Below are 22,963 nucleotides of genomic sequence, written 5' to 3'. Positions count from 1 at the left end.
CAATATAAGTTCCACTGATGCTTATCTAAAGTCTGAAGATTATATCTCAACATCTGAAGGTATGTAGGTTTGTTACAATATAAGTTCCACTGATGCTTATCCCATGCATGAAGATTATATTTCAACATCTGAAGGTATGTGGTTTTACACCCTTAATACAAACCATTTGTTTTAACATTTTTGGGATTGTAAACTGTTGTAAAAAATCTAGAAAGTTTTCAGACATTAAACAAGAAGCATGAGAAACATCATATGTTTAGCATATATTCTTGTATACATTCTTAAAGAGCCTTTTGGGTTAATTTCAGTTAACATCAAACCAAATATATGAAGGGGGTGGGGGTGTCAGAGGAGTCTTGATCCCGAAATCCCAGGCTTAAAAAACGGAAATCCTGACGTCCTGAAATTCGAAAAAAAGAAATCCCAGATCTCAAAAAGGTCAATCCCGAAATCCCAAGATTAAAAACACGATCTCGACGTCCCAAAAAAGATCCTACCCCCTCCCCATATATAGCTTTGTAAGAAATGTAATAATTACAATCAAATGTATTTTATTTATGCCCACATAAAACATGTCTAATATAACAGTTGCTTTTAGTTAACTAAAGGAAATGTTATTAAATTAGTTTATTATTCACTGTAAACTATTTTAGCTTTTGATGAAAGATTCAGAATCTCTGTCTAGAAAGGTCTTTACAAGTTGGTTGATTTTTTAAAAGTATATAAAGCTCCTATGTTTCAGGAATAATAAGAGTATTAAGTAATGCTTTAAATGGAATCTTACCAGACTTGTCAGCAGACGTGCCATCGTCAATAGATATATATAGTCTACAACAGGATCTGTCCTTCAAACAACAGTTTGCTAAGAATGAAACAAATAGCACAGATATGGTTGACATGACAACGATGGAGAGAGCCTACATAGCAACACAAATAGCTCTGAAAAAACAACTTAAATTAGAGGACAAAAGTCAAGATGTAAGTTTTAAGATTATTGGTTTCCATGACAAAAAAGTAAAATAATACAAATACAAATTTCTGTAATCATATGGCAAAATCAAAAGTTCAAACACATCAAACCAATAGATAACAACTGTCATATTGGTGACTTGGACAGGCATTTTCTTATGTAGAAAATGGTGGATTAAATCAGGTTTTATGGCTAGCTAAACCTCTAACTTATATGACAGTTGCATTAAATTCCATTATTTTGTAAGCAGTGTGTGAACAAATCAAACAGACATAATATGTAAAAATCTCAAAAATTGGGGTACAGCAGTCAACATATAATGCTTTATAGATTTGGTATATTCAAACCACTTTTCTGGATTCACTTTTATCAGAAAGGCTCAAACTCAAATATTAGATAGGATGTATAATAACATACGTTTCAACAAATGAAAATATAAATTTGTAGGTACAAAATGAGACCCCAGTAATATTTCAATCCTTAACATCACCAAGGACTATATTAGAAATGTTATTTTGTAGGTACAAAATGAGGCCCCAGAAATATTCCAATTCTTGACATCCCTGGAGACTATATTAGAAATGTTATTTTGTAGGTACAAAATGAGACCCCAGGAATATTCCAATCGTTGACCTCCCTGGGGACTATATTAGAAATGTTGAATCACAGGAAACAGTTACCAGTCTATGTGAAGAAAGAGGGTATTAGTACCAGTATGGATAACAAGACTATTCCAGATATATTGAAAGATGGCATTTCTCAGGACTCAGTCGACTTACAATTCACTACATCTAGTATTGATATTGCTGAGGAACAGAAAGTTCAGGTTTGGGCAAATACACAATTGTCAAGTTATTTTCTTTTTATGTACCTCTCAAACAAATGTTGGCAATATGCAAATCAGTCTGTATATTTGTCCAAATTAATGCTTAATACATAAAACTTTGTATAAATAAAATCCTAAAATGAAGATGTGCAAGGAGAAGATTTATATTCAATAAGTACTTAAGGGAGGCAACTCCTCCTACATGCTTAGTTAGACGTTCCTCAAACTTTTGTACATATGAATTCCTACCATGATGCGCAAATATATGTAGGGCATCAAAGAGTTATGACCTTTTGCACTAATAAGAATATTTAATACTATTTAAAAGTTGATACAACTCCTCTTACATGCTTGATTTTTCCCAATAGTTTGATATTTGTAGAACTTTGTACATTGTGAGCGACTCATTTGAGGATGTTCATACCAGAGTTTTGTCCCTTGTCAATTACATTTTTGGATATGGATACAAATAATCTAATACTCTATCAGGTGTTTATGAAAATTATACATTGTGAGATCCTAATATGGAGTTGTAGAATAACTTCATTGCATTGAATGCATGTGAATAGATTTGTTTCTTAAAAAAATATAGAACTAACCTTTATGTTCATGAAAAGTAGAAAAAAGATGAATACAACGAAAGCTTTAAACATCATAGGTATTCATAGAGTTATTCCTTTAAGTTAGGTATGCTTTACTTAGGTTTTCATCAGTGGATTAATCATTAAGAATTTTGAATACTTATCATAGTTGTCTCCCATTTTTTTTATTTTTTTTTTTTTATCTTGGAAAGCAAATATTTTTAGAAGAAAAACTTACAAACACCAGCAGGATGTCACTTATATTGTCAGTAATTTACTTTTGAATTGTGTCCTGTTATAGTTTGAAGTCTATATCCAGTCGTACAGTAAACCAATCTGATCCTCCATTTCAATAACCAGATCTAGAGCCCCCCTATCAAATTATCTATTCTAACTTTAGATACTATCTATTACAGATAACAGTATTTGAGAACAATCCATTTTCCTGGGATAAAACAGAGTCTAAATTTATTTCCTCTAAGACCGTCTCTGTGTCAATAAGCAATGGTGAAAACATGGTCGTACCTTCTATACTCAAGTTCCAAAATTCTGTGGGGTCATCTAATGGTCTGACAGTCCAGATAGCCATCCCCTCCGATGGAGATTTTAGTCAGGAGATCATGTATAAGATGTATTGGAGGAACCCCGAGGACAGTATCATAGTGGGTATAGATAAAGCAGATAGTTCTCTCCAACATGTTGTTTATGTACAGAAAGATGTACATCCCTCTGAGACGGTGTATGATTTAAAGAAGACGGTAGACTCTGGACATTGGGCGTCTACTGAATCATTTAGTCTGTTAATTAGTGGAGGAGTATACAATGAGGCAACTCTAGTTTATATCGGGATATTTATAACCTCAGGTTTGTACACTTAATGGATGGAGGTTCAGTATCAGATAATTTATGGATGATTTCAAAGGCTAATGGTAAACCTGAGCATTAGGTAAGGACTGGTATATGGCTTTACTAAAGGTCAATATTTGGACTGGTATATGGCTTTACAAAAGGTCAATGTTTGGACTGGTATGTGGCTTTACAAAAGGTCAATGTTTGGACTGGTATGTGGCTTTACAAAAGGTCAATGTTTGGACTGGTATATGGCTTTACTAAAGGTCAATATTTGGACTGGTATATGGCTTTACAAAAGGTAAATGTTTGGACTGGTATATGGCTTTACAAAAGGTCAATGTTTGGACTGGTATATGGCTTTACAAAACGTCAATGTTTGGACTGGTATATGGCTTTACAAAAGGTCAATGTTTGGACTGGTATATGGCTTTACAAAAGGTCAATGTTTGGACTGGTATATGGCTTTACAAAAGGTCAATGTTTGGACTGGTATGTGGCTTTACAAAAGGTCAATGTTTGGACTGGTATGTGGCTTTACAAAAGGTCAATGTTTGGACTGGTATATGGCTTTACTAAAGGTCAATGTTTGGACTGGTATGTGGCTTTACAAAAGGTCAATGTTTGGACTGGTATATGGCTTTACAAAAGGTCAATGTTTGGACTGGTATATGGCTTTACAAAAGGTCAATGTTTGGACTGGTATGTGGCTTTACAAAAGGTCAATGTTTGGACTGGTATATGGCTTTACAAAAGGTCAATGTTTGGACTGGTATATGGCTTTACAAAAGGTCAATGTTTGGACTGGTATGTGGCTTTACAAAAGGTCAATGTTTGGACTGGTATGTGGCTTTACAAAAGGTCAATGTTTGGACTGGTATGTGGCTTTACAAAAGGTCAATGTTTGGACTGGTATATGGCTTTACAAAAGGTCAATGTTTGGACTGGTATGTGGCTTTACAAAACGTCAATGTTTGGACTGGTATATGGCTTTACAAAAGGTCAATGTTTGGACTGGTATGTGGCTTTACAAAAGGTCAATGTTTGGACTGGTATATGGCTTTACAAAAGGTCAATGTTTGGACTGGTATATGGCTTTACAAAACGTCAATGTTTGGACTGGTATATGGCTTTACAAAAGGTCAATGTTTGGACTGGTATGTGGCTTTACCAAAGGGCAATGTTTGGACTGGTATGTGGCTTTACAAAAGGTCAATGTTTGGACTGGTATATGGCTTTACAAAAGGTCAATGTTTGGACTGGTATGTGGCTTTACAAAAGGTCAATGTTTGGACTGGTATATGGCTTTACAAAAGGTCAATGTTTGGACTGGTATATGGCTTTACAAAAGGTCAATTATATAACTTCACAAAATGTTATGGTTTTGAAAATCTTTCAATGAAATGCAAATTGATAAGACAGTGATATATTATGTTTTATATCATAGATTGTAGATCATGTATGGTGTTAAATGTCAATTTCTACACTATTGTGCTATTTCATGGTGGTCAGTATTTATTGGTGGAGATAGCTCGAGTGCCCCGAGAAAACTACTGATCTTTCGTAGGAAAACTGACAATCCTAATCAATTAAGATTGGAGTTATGTGCACCTGCCCCATGCATGATTCGAACTCACAGCCTCAGTGCTGACTGGCGAGTGATACAGTAGTTAGACTACTTATACCACTTGGCCACTGAAGCCCCATCTGATGTAAAAACATGCATCTGACATACAAAATTAAAAACCATGTTGTTTCATATTGTTCCTTGATTTTTTATTTTTAAAAATAATGATTCAATACACAACAACATAAGTCATTTGATTTAGGTTTTCCCCTTTCGTTCTATTTTTAGACAATAATTCTACTGCAACATCCAGAAAGAGAAGGTCCGCCCTGGTGCAAAATACTACTGTTATAGAATATTCTGTCTTGGCTACTACTACAGGGTGTCGTGTGTGGGACGATGTGGCACAACAATGGGAGAAAACATCTTGTCAGGTAGGTAGAGATAACTTATAACAGGGTGTTGTGTGTGGGACGATGTGGCACAACAATGGGAGAAAACATCTTGTCAGGTAGGTAGAGATAACTTATAACAGGGTGTCGTGTGTTGGACGATGTGGCACAACAATGGGAGAAAACATCTTGTCAGGTAGGTAGAGATAACTTATAACAGGGTGTTGTGTGTGGGACGATGTGGCACAACAATGGGAGAAAACATCTTGTCAGGTAGGTAGAGATAACTTATAACAGGGTGTCGTGTGTTGGATGATGTGGCACAACAATGGGAGAAAACATCTTGTCAGGTAGGTAGAGATAACTTATAACAGGGTGTCGTGTGTGGGACGATGTGGCACAACAATGGGAGAAAACATCTTGTCAGGTAGGTAGAGATAACTTATAACAGGGTGTCGTGTGTGGGACGATGTGGCACAACAATGGGAGAAAACATCTTGTCAGGTAGGTAGAGATAACTTATAACAGGGTGTCGTGTGTGGGACGATGTGGCACAACAATGGGAGAAAACATCTTGTCAGGTAGGTAGAGATAACTTATAACAGGGTGTCGTGTGTGGGACGATGTGGCACAACAATGGGAGAAAACATCTTGTCAGGTAGGTAGAGATAACTTATAACAGGGTGTCGTGTGTGGGACGATGTGGCACAACAATGGGAGAAAACATCTTGTCAGGTAGGTAGAGATAACTTATAACAGGGTGTCGTGTGTGGGACGATGTGGCACAACAATGGGAGAAAACATCTTGTCAGGTAGGTAGAGATAACTTATAACAGGGTGTCGTGTGTGGGACGATGTGGCACAACAATGGGAGAAAACATCTTGTCAGGTAGGTAGAGATAACTTATAACAGGGTGTCGTGTGTGGGACGATGTGGCACAACAATGGGAGAAAACATCTTGTCAGGTAGGTAGAGATAACTTATAACAGGGTGTCGTGTGTGGGACGATGTGGCACAACAATGGGAGAAAACATCTTGTCAGGTAGGTAGAGATAACTTATAACAGGGTGTCGTGTGTGGGATGATGTGGCACAACAATGGGAGAAAACATCTTGTCAGGTAGGTAGAGATAACTTATAACAGGGTGTCGTGTGTGGGACGATGTGGCACAACAATGGGAGAAAACATCTTGTCAGGTAGGTAGAGATAACTTATAACAGGGTGTCGTGTGTGGGACGATGTGGCACAACAATGGGAGAAAACATCTTGTCAGGTAGGTAGAGATAACTTATAACAGGGTGTCGTGTGTGGGACGATGTGGCACAACAATGGGAGAAAACATCTTGTCAGGTAGGTAGAGATAACTTATAACAGGGTGTCGTGTGTGGGACGATGTGGCACAACAATGGGAGAAAACATCTTGTCAGGTAGGTAGAGATAACTTATAACAGGGTGTCGTGTGTGGGACGATGTGGCACAACAATGGGAGAAAACATCTTGTCAGGTAGGTAGAGATACCTTATAACAGGGTGTCGTGTGTGGGATGATGTGGCACAACAATGGGAGAAAACATCTTGTCAGGTAGGTAGAGATAACTTATAACAGGGTGTCGTGTGTGGGACGATGTGGCACAACAATGGGAGAAAACATCTTGTCAGGTAGGTAGAGATAACTTATAACAGGGTGTTGTGTGTGGGATGATGTGGCACAACAATGGGAGAAAACATCTTGTCAGGTAGGTAGAGATAACTTATAACAGGGTGTCGTGTGTGGGACGATGTGGCACAACAATGGGAGAAAACATTTTGTCAGGTAGGTAGAGATAACTTAATAACAGGGTGTCGTGTGTGGGACGATGTGGCACAGCAATGGGAGAAAACATCTTGTCAGGTAGGTAGCGATAAGACAAATATAAAAGAACACCTCATTTCAAGTAAGTAGGATACAGATCAACCATTTTATAAAGAAAATGATAATCAACTTGCTTTGAAAAAAATGGAATTTAATTCATCTACAAAACGTCGATTAAAAAAAAGATGAATAGGTTATTCCTTTTGAACATCTATTAAATATTTACTCCCACAGAAGAAAATTAAGAGATAAAATTATGGTTTCTGAAATATCCTTCATATTGGGATTTCATATAGTATGCTTGCATGATTATATTTCAAGTTTTAACTAAATGCAATTTGTGAATATAATATTATATATTTTTTCTGTCTGTAATTTAAGCCTTCATCAGAGTCAACAGTAAATGAGACTGTCTGTTTATGTAGTAATCCACCAGGGAATAACTTTGCCACAACGTTCTACGTGCCACCAAACACCATTGACTTCGGTTCCGTGTTCTCTAAGTTTGACATCAGTAACTCAGCTGTATTGTTCACTGTAATCAGCATTATAGTCTTGTTTCTTCTGGTATCTATCTGGGCTGTCAGACAAGACAAAAAAGATCCAGAAAAGGTACGGTATTCAAGGCTTTAACAATACTTAAATAATGATTTCAAAAGGAAACAAATCTTAGTAACATATTGCTGTTCCTATAGATTGGCCAACTGTAGGCCAGGAGATTTTTTCTAAAAATGGGAGATTTGACCCAACTGTCTAGAGACTGTGGTATTTTAAGGGAAACTTCCTAAGTTAGAAAAAAAATAAAGTTGGAGGAAGGTATCTGGAGTGTTGACACTTATCTTGAGAGTTGCCACTTATCTTGAGAGTTGACACATATCTTGAGAGTTGTCATGTATCTTGAGAGTTGATACATATCTGAAGTATTGACACTTGTCTTGAGAGTTGATACATATCTGAAGTATTGACACTTGTCTTGAGAGTTGACAAGTATCTTGAGAGTTGACACATATCTTGAGAGTTGACACATAATTTGATAGTTGTCATATATTTTGAAAGTTGACACATGTCAGGAGTGATGTCACTTATCCTGAGAGTTGACACATATTTTGAGAGTTGTCATATATCTTGAGAGTTGACATCTATCTTAAGAGTTAACATGTATCTTGAGAGTTGACATGCACCTTGAGAATTGTCATATATCTTGAGAGTTGCCACTTATCTTGAGAGTTGCCACTTATCTTGAAAGTTGACACATATCTTGAGAGTTGACACATATCTTGAGAGATGACACATAATTTGATAGTTGTCATATATGTTGAGAGTTGACACATGTCAGGAGTGATGACACTTATCTTGAGAGTTGTCATATATCTTAGGAGTTGACATGTATCTTGAGAGTTGTCGTATATCTTGAGAGTTGACACATTTCTTGAGAGTTGACACATATCTTGAGAGTTGACATTTATCTTAAGAGTTGACATGTATCTTGAGAATTGAGATGTACCTTGAGAGTTGTCATATATCTTGAGAGTTGAAACATATCTTGAGAGTTGTCATATATCTAAAGAGTTGACACATTTCTGGATTACAGACATGTATCTTAAGAGTTGACATGTATCTAGAGAGTTGACACATATCTTGAGAGTTGATACATATTTTGAGAGTTGACATGTATCTTGAGAGTTGATACATATCTGGAGTGTTGACACATATCTTGAGAGTTGATACATATTTTGAGAGTTGACATGTATCTTGAGAGTTGATACATATCTGGAGTGTTGACACTTATCTTGAGAGTTGACACATATTTTGAGATTTGACATGTATCTTGAGAGTGGACATATTTTGAGAGTTGACATGTATCTTGAGAGTTGATACATATTTTGAGTTGACATATAGTTTGATAGTTGTCATATATCTGGAGAGTTGACACATATCTGGAGTATTGACATCTGTCTTAAGAGTTGACACTTATCTTGAGAGTTTTCATATATCTTGAGAGTTGTCATATATTTCGAGAGTTGACACATATCTTGAGAGTTGACACATATCTTGAGATATGACACATATCTTGAGAGTAGACATCTATTTTAAGAGTTGACATGTATCTTGAGAGTTGTCATGTACCTTGAAAGTTGTCATATATCTTGATAGTTGACACATATCTTGAGAGTTGTCATATATCTTGAGATTTAAATATTTCTAGAGTATTGACATGTATCTTAAGAGTTGACATGTATCTGGAGAATTGACACTTATCTTGAGAGTTGATACATATTTTGAGAGTTGATATATATCTTAAGAGTTGATACTTATCTGGAGTGTTGACACTTATATTGAGGGTTGACACATATTTTGAAAGTTGACATGTATCTTGAGATTTGACATGTATCTTGAGAGTTGACACATATCTTGAGAGTTGACACATATATCTGGAGAGTTGTCATACATATCAGGTATGTATCAGATATGACATTTATTTAGAAGGCAAAGGTTATATTGTCATTTATGTATGTGTTGCTCTGCATGCAGATTTTTGTGAAATCATAAATATAATTAGCATTGATGTCCATTTAAAAAAAGATCAATTTAACAAATGCATACAATAATTTCTGAATTCATAGTACATAAAAGTGATATGACAAGTAAAAGAAACATGAAAAATCTGCTTGTTAAAAACCAATAGCCCTTCAGGAGCTCATCAGGTTCACAGTATTACATAATTTTGCACTGTTTTTGTTTCTCTTGTAGTGGGCCATCTCCTATTTAGTTGACAATGCCCCGACAGATGAATATCTATATATGGTAACTGTATACACAGGATTGAATAGAAATGCAGGGACTAAATCTAATGTCAGATTTGTGATTTCTGGGGAGAAAAAAACAACAGAGGTTAGATATCTGGATGATGGACAAAATAAGGTAATTTGTATGATATAATAGGGTTAAAAATAGAACATAGGGATAAAATGCAGTTTTTGGCTTATAACTCAAAAACTACAGCATTTAGAGCAAATCTGACATGGGACAAAGTTGTTCAGGTCAACATCTATCTCCCCTGAAATTATCAGATGGATCGGACAACCTGTTGTGAGGTTGCTGCCCCTGAATTGGTAATTTTAAGAAAATTTTGCCATTTTTTTGTTATTATCTTGAATATTATTATAGATAGAGATAAACTGTAAACAGCAATAATGTACAGCAAAGTAAGACCTAAAATTAAGTCAACATGACCAAAATGGTCAATTGACCCCCTAAGGAGTTATTGCTCTTTATAGTCAATTTTTAACAATTTTTATAAAATTTGTAAATTTTTACTAACATTTTCCACTGAAACTACTGGGCCAAGTTCATTATAGATAGAGATAATTGTAAGCAGCAAGAATGTTCAGTAAAGTAAGATGTACAAACACATCACCCTCACCAAAACACAATTTTGTCATAAATCCATCTGCGTCCTTTGTTTAATATTCACATAGACCAAGGTGAGCGACACAGGCTCTTTGGAGCCTCTAGTTTTATACATATTGTACCATAACCATAGTTTGCTTTATAATTGATTCATTGAAACCTTTACTTAATTGTTGGAATTTGTGAACATAAGATTAAATGCCCTCAAAATACCCCATTTTATTCATTCAACAATTTCAATATTCACAGTAAGGGTGTACCATTCACTCATTGTGCAGCTGTTTACTTTCTGTATTGTTAGGTTTATTTCTCCATGATGTTTAAATCACATAAATTAGTGAAATATAAATTGTGTTGAGTATTTGAACGATTATTGTTTTTGGTTCTTATAGGATATTGCTGATAAATGTTCAGCTAAAGTAAAAGAAAGACTGTTTAGCATATAACTGGCTGATAATAATCAGATAAGTCATATATATTTACAAGGTTTGGACAAAGAACATAGTCATTTTATTTTACAGGGTTTTGGGATAGGCAGTACTAGGAGATTTGTAATGAGTGTTGCCCAACAAATACACAGTCCTGCATTCTTACAAATATGGCATGATAATTCCGGGAAAGGTGGTGCTGCTTCATGGTATCTAAATAAAGTCCTGTTAGAAGATGTACAGACAGAGGAAAGGTAATAATAAGACAGAAGTTGTTATTAGATTATTTTATAGGAATATATTGGTGAACAAATTCAACCAATTCACTCACAAACAAATAAAAGTGACTTGGTCCAGTTTATACACTAATAAATTCCTTTGAAAAGATGCCTAATCCTTATTATAATTCCTTTTAAATTGTAGACAACTCATGACCTCTATCACACGTAAATTGTATATTTTTGTCACTTAATTGACCTTGCAAAATGTAGTTTTGTCAACATTCTCTATTGAAAAATAAACAACATCAAGAGCCAAAACCGGAAGCCTTCTAGTCCAATTATTCCCTAATATGCAAATCATAAAAGAATTATTGTTGTCATGACAACAGTAAAAATTAAAGTGTGGTGTTGTGAGATGAGTTTTGGATATTCTAAATAGTAAACTTCCACTATGTGTTTGACACTTCATACTAATATATGCTTTAAGGAGAAAACAGTATTTATGTCTCCCATGCTTTAAAAGAAATTGTAACAAGTCTTACCCTTAGGCCTTGTTTCCATGTAAGTTTGTGATTAGACCACTTATGGTTCAAAATTCCTGTTTTGGACATGTTACTAATTTTAACAAGTGACTGAACTTAAAACCAGTAGTGTTGATTTGGAAAGTAGAGGACCATAGAATAAATATGCAATAACTAGGAAGTTATTAAATGTATTCAAAGTATTTAAAAATTTTCAAAGAACTTATTGTGTGAAAAAAACATTTTTTTTTACCACAAAAGGATTTAAGGGGTGTGCTTATGGAAAAATGAATCTCACTTCATACCCTGAAAATTGAACCACATTTGTGAAAATGTCACAGCTTAATAATGAGCGTTGATAGTAAATGCTGACCCTTAGTTTGAATAAACAGATATATATGTGAATAGACTATGATTATATAATAATTATATTTTAGATATCTGTTCCTGTGTAACGAGTGGCTGTCATTGGACCATGACGATGGTAAAATACAGAGCATCATACCTGTGGTGGATACTAAAGACACCAAACAGTTTTCTTTTCTTTTCAACGAGCAGACACGAGAAAATACTACAGACAGCCATCTTTGGTTGTCAGTTGGACTCCGCCCAGAACCAAGTAATTTCTCTCGACTACAAAGATTGGCTTGCTGTCTGACACTCCTGTTCCTGACCATGATATCTAATGCTTTGTTTTATGGCCAGGGTACAAAGTCCAGTCAGGTGTCATTAGGACCTTTGAACTTCAGTTTAGCTGGGATTTATATATCCTTCATCAGTTTGTTGTTAACAATTCCAGTGATGTTAATAATAACATATTTATTTAGAAAATCTTGTCACTTGAGGAAAGACAAAGCCATGTCAGACATGGAGAGATTGACAATATCTAATGGAGGACATGAACGTACATTACCATGGGGATGTCAAATCATAGCCTGGGCTTTAGTTGTATCTGCTGTAGTCCTCTCTGGATTCTTTGTTATATTGTATAGTATGGAATGGGGCAAGACTAAGTCAGAAGAGTGGCTTCTGTGTTTCTTCCTCTCATTCTTTGAATCTATGTTTGTGATGGATCCATTAAAGGTAGGTCGTCATTGAATCTCAGACATTGAATAAATAAATACTAAGGATTCATATATTTTTGTGGGTACTGATTTTCATCGATTGAGAATAAATAGAATTTTTGTGGATGTCTTATTATGAGGTTTTGCCAAAGTCTGCAATTAAACCTACAGAAAATTTTCATTTTGTTGAACCTTTTAATTCTTGGTTCACATTTTAAACGCATTTAAATATAGCAAAAACAACATTTTCCAAAAGACTCAAAAAATAACAAAACACATTTGACTAGCAGATCGAACAACAGATGCTGTAGTCATTAAAATTTTGTTATAAAATCTGATAAAAAGTCTAATCCTTATGATACTATAATATGATCTTCAGAATTAAAAGTAAATCTTTCTGTGATAATTTGTTTTAAAACCTATTTTCCCCCTAATTTCAGATAATTGTGATAGCTACAGTTTTTGCCTACATCTCCAGAAGAGCAAAACCAGAGAAGAATGTTGTATACAACAAGGAATTATTACTGGAAGAAATCAAGAAGAAAGCAACTTCACTTGTGTCTTATTTTATTGGTATGGAAAAGTACATTAACTGATAAAACATCCAATCTATAGCACTGCTTAATCTGGGGCTAATAGATAAATGTATTGAGTCCCAGATCTAAAGCACTGCTTAATCTGGGGCTAATAGATAAATGTATTGAGTCCCAGATCTAAAGCACTGCTTAATCTGGGGCTAATAGATAAATGTATTGAGTCCCAGATCTAAAGCACTGCTTAATCTGGGGCTAATAGATAAATCTATTGAGTCCCAGATCTATAGCACTGCTTAATCTGGGGCTAATAGATAAATGTATTGAGTCCCAGATCTAAAGCACTGCTTTATCTCGGGCTAATAGATAAATCTATTGAGTCCCAGATCTAATGCACTGCTTAATCTGGGGCTAATAGATAAATGTATTGAGTCCCAGATCTAAAGCACTGCTTAATCTGGGGCTAATAGATAAATGTATTGAGTCCCAGATCTAAAGCACTGCTTAATCTGGGGCTAATAGATAAATCTATTGAGTCCCAGATCTAATGCACTGCTTAATCTGGGGCTAATAGATAAATGTATTGAGTCCCAGATCTATAGCACTGCTTAATCTGGGGCTAATAGATAAATGTATTGAGTCCCAGATCTAAAGCACTGCTTAATCTGGGGCTAATAGATAAATCTATTGAGTCCCAGATCTAATGCACTGCTTAATCTGGGGCTAATAGATAAATGTATCGAGTCCCAGATCTAATGCACTGCTTATTCTGGGGCTAATAGATAAATCTATTGAGTCCCAGATCTAAAGCACTGCTTAATCTGGGGCTAATAGATAAATGTATTGAGTCCCAGATCTAATGCACTGCTTAATCTGGGGCTAATAGATAAATGTATTGAGTCCCAGATCTAATGCACTGCTTATTCTGGGGCTAATAGATAAATGTATCGAGTCCCAGATCTAATGCACTGCTTAATCTGGGGCTAATAGATAAATGTATTGAGTCCCAGATCTAAAGCACTGCTTAATCTGGGGCTAATAGATAAATGTATTGAGTCCCAGATCTAAAGCACTGCTTAATCTGGGGCTAATAGATAAATCTATTGAGTCCCAGATCTAATGCACTGCTTATTCTGGGGCTAATAGATAAATGTATCGAGTCCCAGATCTAATGCACTGCTTAATATGGGTCTAATAGATAAATGTATCGAGTCCCAGATCTAAAGCACTGCTTAATTTGGGGCTAATAGATAAATGTATTGAGTCCCAGATCTAAAGCACTGCTTAATCTGGGGCTAATAGATAAATGTATTGAGTCCCAGATCTAATGCACTGCTTAATCTGGGGCTAATAGATAAATGTATTGAGTCCCAGATCTAAAGCACTGCTTAATCTGGGGCTAATAGATAAATCTATTGAGTCCCAGATCTAATGCACTGCTTAATATGGGTCTAATAGATAAATGTATCGAGTCCCAGATCTATAGCACTGCTTAATATGGGTCTAATAGATAAATGTATTGAGTCCCAGATCTAAAGCACTGCTTAATCTGGGGCTAATAGATAAATCTATTGAGTCCCAGATCTAATGCACTGCTTAATATGGGGCTAATAGATAAATGTATTGAGTCCCAGATCTAATGCACTGCTTAATATGGGGCTAATAGATAAATGTATTGAGTCCCAGATCTAATGCACTGCTTAATATGGGGCTAATAGATAAATGTATTGAGTCCCAGATCTAATGCACTGCTTAATATGGGGCTAATAGATAAATGTATTGAGTCCCAGATCTAATGCACTGCTTAATATGGGGCTAATAGATAAATGTATTGAGTCCCAGATCTAATGCACTGCTTAATATGGGGCTAATAGATAAATCTATTGAGTCCCAGATCTAAAGCACTGCTTAATCTGGGGCTAATAGATAAATCTATTGAGTCCCAGATCTATAGCACTGCTTAATCTGGGGCTAATAGATAAATGTATTGAGTCCCAGATCTAAAGCACTGCTTAATCTGGGGCTAATAGATAAATGTATTGAGTCCCAGATCTAATACACTGCTTAATCTGGGGCTAATAGATAAATGTATCGAGTCCCAGATCTATAGCACTGCTTAATCTGGGGCTAATAGATAAATCTATTGAGTCCCAGATCTATAGCACTGCTTAATCTGGGGCTAATAGATAAATGTATTGAGTCCCAGATCTAAAGCACTGCTTAATCTGGGGCTAATAGATAAATGTATTGAGTCCCAGATCTAATACACTGCTTAATCTGGGGCTAATAGATAAATGTATTGAGTTCCAGATCTAAAGCACTGCTTAATATGGGTCTAATAGATAAATGTATTGAGTCCCAGATCTAATGCACTGCTTAATATGGGTCTAATAGATAAATGTATTGAGTCCTAGATCTAATGCACTGCTTAATCTGGGGCTAATAGATAAATGTATTGAGTCCCAGATCTAATGCACTGCTTAATATGGGTCTAATAGATAAATGTATTGAGTCCTAGATCTAATGCACTGCTTAATCTGGGGCTAATAGATAAATGTATTGAGTCCCAGATCTAATGCACTGCTTAATCTGGGGCTAATAGATAAATGTATCGAGTCCCAGATCTATAGCACTGCTTAATCTGGGGCTAATAGATAAATGTATCGAGTCCCAGATCTAATGCACTGCTTAATATGGGTCTAATAGATAAATGTATTGAGTCCCAGATCTAAAGCACTGCTTTATCTCGGGCTAATAGATAAATGTATTGAGTCCCAGATCTAATGCACTGCTTAATCTGGGGCTAATAGATAAATCTATTGAGTCCCAGATCTATAGCACTGCTTAATCTGGGGCTAATAGATAAATGTATTGAGTCCCAGATCTAAAGCACTGCTTAATCTGGGGCTAATAGATAAATGTATTGAGTCCCAGATCTAATGCACTGCTTAATATGGGTCTAATAGATAAATGTATTGAGTCCCAGATCTAAAGCACTGCTTAATCTGGGGCTAATAGATAAATGTATTGAGTCCCACATCTAAAGCACTGCTTAATCTGGGGCTAATAGATAAATGTATTGAGTCCCAGATCTAATGCACTGCTTAATATGGGTCTAATAGATAAATGTATTGAGTCCCAGATCTAAAGCACTGCTTTATCTCGGGCTAATAGATAAATGTATTGAGTCCTAGATCTAATGCACTGCTTAATCTGGGGCTTATAGATAAATGTATTGAGTCCCAGATCTAAAGCACTGCTTAATCTGGGGCTAATAGATAAATCTATTGAGTCCCAGATCTATAGCACTGCTTAATCTGGGGCTAATAGATAAATGTATTGAGTCCCAGATCTAATGCACTGCTTAATCTGGGGCTAATAGATAAATGTATTGAGTCCCAGATCTAAAGCACTGCTTAATCTGGGGCTAATAGATAAATGTATTGAGTCCCAGATCTAATGCACTGCTTAATATGGGGCTAATAGATAAATGTATTGAGTCCCAGATCTAATGCACTGCTTAATCTGGGGCTAATAGATAAATGTATTGAGTCCCAGATCTAAAGCACTGCTTAATCTGGGGCTAATAGATAAATCTATTGAGTCCCAGATCTATAGCACTGCTTAATCTGGGGCTAATAGATAAATCTATTGAGTCCCAGATCTATAGCACTGCTTAATCTGGGGCTAATAGATAAATGTATTGAGTCCCAGATCTAATGCACTGCTTAATCTGGGGCTAATAGATAAATGTATTGAGTCCCAGATCTAAAGCACTGCTTAATCTGGGGTTATAGATAAATGTATTGAGTCCCAGATCTAATGCACTGCTTAATCTGGGGCTAATAGATAAATGTATTGAGTCCCAGATCTAATGCACTGCTTAATATGGGGCTAATAGATAAATGCATTGAGTCCCAGATCTAATGCACTGCTTAATATGGGTCTAATAGATAAATGTATTGAGTCCCAGATCTAATGCACTGCTTAATATGGGGCTAATAGATAAATGTATCGAGTCCCAGATCTAAAGCACTGCTTAATTTGGGGCTAATAGATAAATGTATCGAGTCCCAGATCTAAAGCACTGCTTAATCTGGGGCTAATAGATAAATCTATCGAGTCCCAGATCTATAGCACTGCTTAATCTGGGGCTAATAGATAAATGTATTGAGTCCCAGATCTAAAGCACTGCTTAATCTGGGGCTAATAGATAAATGTATTGAGTCCCAGATCTAATGCACTGCTTAATATGGGGCTAATAGATAAATGTATTGAGTCTCAGATCTAAAGCACTGCTTAATCTGGGGCTAATAGATAAATGTATTGAGTCCCAGATCTAAAGCACTGCTTAATCTGGGGCTAATAGATAAATGTATTGAGTCCCAGATCTATAGCACTGCTTAATCTGGGGCTAATAGATAAATGTATTGAGTCCCAGATCTATAGCACTGCTTAATCTGGGGCTAATAGATAAATGTATTGAGTCCCAGATCTAATGCACTGCTTAATCTGGGGCTAATAGATAAATGTATTGAGTCTCAGATCTAAAGCACTGCTTAATCTGGGGCTAATAGATAAATGTATTGAGTCCCAGATCTAAAGCACTGCTTAATCTGAAGCTAATAGATAAATGTATTGAGTCCCAGATCTAATGCACTGCTTAATATGGGGCTAATAGATAAATGTATCGAGTCCCAGATCTAAAGCACTGCTTAATTTGGGGCTAATAGATAAATGTATTGAGTCCCAGATCTAAAGCACTGCTTAATCTGGGGCTAATAGATAAATCTATTGAGTCCCAGATCTATAGCACTGCTTAATCTGGGGCTAATAGATAAATGTATTGAGTCCCAGATCTAAAGCACTGCTTAATCTGGGGCTAATAGATAAATGTATTGAGTCCCAGATCTAATGCACTGCTTAATATGGGGCTAATAGATAAATGTATTGAGTCTCAGATCTAAAGCACTGCTTAATCTGGGGCTAATAGATAAATGTATTGAGTCCCAGATCTAAAGCACTGCTTAATCTGGGGCTAATAGATAAATGTATCGAGTCCCAGATCTAATGCACTGCTTAATCTGGGGCTAATAGATAAATGTATTGAGTCCCAGATCTGATGCACTGCTTAAGTCTGTAGTAAAAAAATACAATATACTTCTATAGAAGTGCTCCTTTTCAAATCTAATTATATATATGCAGTTTCAACAATTACTTCTAATGCATAAATAAAAAATTATATGAAAAATACATTAAAGAAAAATGAACCTAACACTACAAAACAGTAGACCGCTTTTGAGTTTGTTGCATTTCCCTCCAAAACTTTGGTTTTAGTGAACATCATTTGTATGTTTATGAGCATCATCACATTCACCGCATGTTGAGAGAGAGGTGGAGAAAAAGTTACCTTTATTAAGTGTTCACCTTATAGGGTCTTTGCATCAGAACTAAACACATTTATTCAAAAACCAGTTGTTGGCATGACACGGGTTATGTTCTTCTCTTATTTGTTATGATGGTATGATACTAAATCCCTAACGGGAAGGATTGTGCCTGATGTTCATATGATGAAATCATAATCTTTCAGTCAGTTTAATTGAAGTCTGGAGCTGGCATGTCAGTTAACTGCTAGTAGTCTGTTGTTATTTATGTATTATTGTCATTTTGTTTATTTTCTTTGGTTACATCTTCTGACATCAGACTCGGACTTCTCTTGAACTGAATTTTAATGTGCGTATTGTTATGCGTTTACTTTTCTACATTGGCTAGAGGTATAGGGGAAGGGTTGAGATCTCACAAACATGTTTAACCCCGCCGCATTTTTGCGCCTGTCCCAAGTCAGGAGCCTCTGGCCTTTGTTAGTCTTGTATTATTTTAATTTTAGTTTCTTGTGTACAATTTGGAAATTAGTATGGCGTTCATTATCACTGAACTAGTATATATTTGTTTAGGGGCCAGTTGAAGGACGCCTCCGGGTGCGGGAATTTCTCGCTACATTGAAGACCTGTCGGTGACCTTCTGCTGTTGTTTTTTTCTATGGTCGGGTTGTTGTCTCTTTGGCACATTCCCCATTTCCATTCTCAATTTTACCTTTTTTATAAGTGGAAACCTGAAATGTTATGAATGTGAGCCTTTATTTGTAGATACCTTTAGGAAGGAGTCTTCTCCATTAAATCCAGAGATTGTTTCCAAACTGAAGGTACAGAGAAAGGCAGTATTAAAGGCAGAGCACATCTTTACAGAGTTAATACTGTATGCTGTATTTCTTACTGTCCTGTACCTAATCAGCTTCAGTAACCGTGATGTACAATGGTATTACTCCAAACAACATATTGAGCAACAATTGGTCATCAGTAACAAGGACGTTATATCATGGGACTCAATCAGGTTTGAAAATGTAAGATTTCTTAGTGTGTGGTAATAAAGTAACTGCTAAGCAAAAAGGATTTGTATACATATAAAATTCCTTTTTTTGTAACCACAATGTCGTCCTCTGTTCTTTGACTGTGACACCATCAAATGAAACTTATCACAGGCTTATCACATAATCTGTACTTATAAAGTGAAATACAATGAATACCACCAGTATAACTGGATATGCCTACAAGTGAGAGGTTTAGCTAGCTCTAAAACCATGTTCAATCCATCATTTTCTACATAAGAAAATGCCTGTACCTAGTCGGGATTTTGCCATTTGATTCGAGACTCCGTTTTGATTTTCTCTGTGTTTCATTTCATAGAGACATATCTTGGGAATGTTACCACTAAATATACATATGCATATTGGTCATATTGAAATCTGTGGTAATCTTAAAGTCAATGTAGAGGTAGTTAAGAAATTTCATGTTCATTTAAACTCTTAGAAGTTCAGGGCATATAAACATTGAAAATATGCCACACAGCCCTATATTTTGACCTTTGAAATAATAGAAGTGCATATGAACTTTCCATTCTAGGATACAATTTTTTTCAAAACTTCATAGTAAAAGAGGGACGAAAGATACCAAAGGGACAGTCAAACTCATAAATCTAAAACAAACTGACAACGCCATGGCTAAAAATGAAAAAGACAAACAGAAAAACAATAGTACACATGACACAACATAGAAAACTAAAGAATAAACAACACGAACCCCACCAAAAACTAGGGGTGATCTCAGGTGCTCTGGAAGCGTAAGCAGATCCTGCTCCACATGTGGCACCCGTCGTGTTGCTTATGTGATTACAATTCCGGTAAATAGTCTAATTCGGAAGGTCACATTCATGAAAGGGAAGGGGATTGTAGTTACGACGTAAGGAACATATCCGATATCATTTGTGAAACGGTTATTCCATAACGGTCAACCAACTCGTGATGGCGTCCCTAAAATGTACGAAGGGGTGATTTAAACTTCACCATTTGGAACTCTTAGTTTAATAGCTTCCTTCTTAGCAGTAACCCTCTATCAAGAAAATCATGATAGGAAATGCAAGCACGGGAATATCGTATCAATTGGGAGATATATACCCCGTATGCAGGTGCTGCTGGAATGTTGCTACTTAGAAATGGAAAGTTCACAATTGGAAAGCTGAAATCATCTCTTTTGTCGTAAAGTTTTGTTTTCAACCGACCCTCATTGTCAATTTCTAGATGTAAAAGTGGTAAAAGTGGTACAGTTTTAGCCGTTAAAGGAGTTCCTATCCTATATGGGGCCGATTTTTGGTATGTGAGTTAACTATGATGAGTTAAAGATCAAGTTTAAATTTCGTTCCGCTCCACTAATTTTTTGCCGAAATTACGGGGTTTGGACTTATGAGAAATTGTTGAAAATCACAGTAATACGGACTTTTTTTCTAAACGCTTTCAGATATTGGGCTGATTTTTGGTATGTGAGTTAACCATGATGAGTTACAGATCAAGTTTAAGTTTCTTTCTGCTTTACTAATTTTTGCCGAAATTACGGGCTTTGGACTTTGATAAATTATTGAAAATCACAGTTATATGGATTTTTTCTCTATTCCCCTCCAGATTTTGAGCTGATTTTTAGCTCACCTGGCCCGAAGGGCCAAGTGAGCTTTTCTCATCACTTTGCGTCCGGCGTCTGTCGTCGTCCGTCGTCGTCGTCGTCCGTCGTCGTCCTGCGTTAACTTTTACAAAAATCTTCTCCTCTGAAACTACCAGGCCAAATTAAACCAAACTTGGCCACAATCATCATTGGGGTATCTAGTTTAAAAATTGTGTCCGGTGACCCGGTCAACCAACCAAGATGGCCGCCATGGCTAAAAATAGAACATAGGGGTAAAATGCAGTTTTTGGCTTATAACTCAAAAACTAAAGCATTTAGAGCAATTCTGACATGGGGTAAAATTGTTTATCAGGTCAAGATCTATCTGCCCTGAAAATTTCAGATGAATCGAACAACCTGTTGTTGGGTTGCTACCCCTAAATTGGTAATTTTAAGGAAATTTTGCTGTTTTTGGTTATTATCTTGAAAAATATTATAGATAGAGATAAACTGTAAACAGCAATAATGTTCAGCAAAATAAGATTTACAAATAAGTCAACATTACCGAAATGGTCAAATGACCCCTTTAGGAGTTATTGCCCTTTATAGTCAATTTTTAACCATTTTTCGTAAATCTTAGTTATCTTTTACAAAAATCTTCTCCTCTGAAACTACTGCGCCATATTAAACCAAACTTGGCCACAATCATCATTGGGGTATCTAGTTTAAAAATTGTGTCTGTTTACCTGGTCAACCTACCAAGATGGCTGCCATGGCTAAAAATAGAACATGGGATAAAATGCAGTTTTTGGCTTATAACTCAAAAACAAAAGCATTAAGAGGAAAACTGGCATGGGTTAAATTGTTTATCAGGTCAAGATCTATCTGCCCTGAAAATTTCAGACGAATCGATAGTCAATTTTTAACAATTTTCATAAAATTTGTAAATTTTTACTAACACTTTTAACTGAAACTACTGGGCCAATCATTATAGATGGGGATATATGTACGCAGCAAGAATGTTCAGTAAAGTTAGATCTACAAACATATCACCATCACCAAAACACAATTTTGTCACGAATCCATCTGTGTCCTTTGTTGAATATTCACATATACAAATGTACCAAGGTGAGCGACACAGGCTCTTTAGAGCCTCTAGTTGATATGTGAGTCTACAATCATGTTAGTGTCCACATGTGTTTATATTGAAATTGCAGATTTTTCAACTTTTTGGGACGGGGCCATTCGTGTCGCTTTGACACATCTAGTTTTAAATATGTTTGTGTTTTTGTTGACTTGTTTATTGTCATATGGTTAATTTATTTTTAGACATGAGTTTTCATTGTCCCCTTGTTATCCTCCAACTCTTTTTTACCAGCTTCTAAGTGGATAATTTTCTAACATTGTCTTTGAAAAAAATGAGGGATTAAATCTAAAAAAAATAAAATTAATAGATACTGATAAGTTAATTTGAAAGAAATAGAAATAACTCTTTTCGTTTTGAATTTTGAGACTACATATGACAGAGAGTTTGACATATAGTGTTTACACCAGTGGCGGATGCAGGAATTTTCGAAAGGGGGGGGTGCTAGCCCAGGGCAAAGGGGGGGTGCAAAACATATGTCCCGATTCAAATGCATTGATCGGCCAAAATAAAGGGGGGGTGCGCACCCCCGGAACCCCCCCCTCTGGATCCGCCACTGTTTACACTAACTTTTGTTGAATAAGAGCTTGTCATAAAAGATTTAAAACTTATTGTA

The 22,963-nt window shown here is 35.9% G+C and overlaps 1 protein-coding gene across 1 annotated transcript in view; it reads left to right on the top strand.

The window, feature by feature from the left end:
- The window catches only part of LOC143046885 (uncharacterized), a 132,393-nt gene that overhangs the window by 108,267 nt on the left and 1,163 nt on the right, over positions 1 to 22,963 (top strand). Inside the window, exons 16-25 of the mRNA XM_076219942.1 lie at positions 743 to 978; positions 1,566 to 1,796; positions 2,794 to 3,241; positions 5,082 to 5,227; positions 7,419 to 7,649; positions 9,789 to 9,959; positions 10,970 to 11,130; positions 12,056 to 12,701; positions 13,123 to 13,255; positions 19,362 to 19,615. Of these exons, the coding sequence (XP_076076057.1) occupies positions 743 to 978; positions 1,566 to 1,796; positions 2,794 to 3,241; positions 5,082 to 5,227; positions 7,419 to 7,649; positions 9,789 to 9,959; positions 10,970 to 11,130; positions 12,056 to 12,701; positions 13,123 to 13,255; positions 19,362 to 19,615 (2,657 nt within the window). The remainder of the gene's footprint in view (positions 1 to 742; positions 979 to 1,565; positions 1,797 to 2,793; positions 3,242 to 5,081; positions 5,228 to 7,418; positions 7,650 to 9,788; positions 9,960 to 10,969; positions 11,131 to 12,055; positions 12,702 to 13,122; positions 13,256 to 19,361; positions 19,616 to 22,963) is intronic.

The sequence above is a fragment of the Mytilus galloprovincialis genome, chromosome 9 (genome assembly GCF_965363235.1).
Source record: "Mytilus galloprovincialis chromosome 9, xbMytGall1.hap1.1, whole genome shotgun sequence".
NCBI lineage: Eukaryota > Metazoa > Mollusca > Bivalvia > Mytilida > Mytilidae > Mytilus > Mytilus galloprovincialis.
The sequence above is the reverse complement of the archived record's forward strand: the minus strand, read 5'-3'. Positions and strand labels throughout refer to the sequence as shown.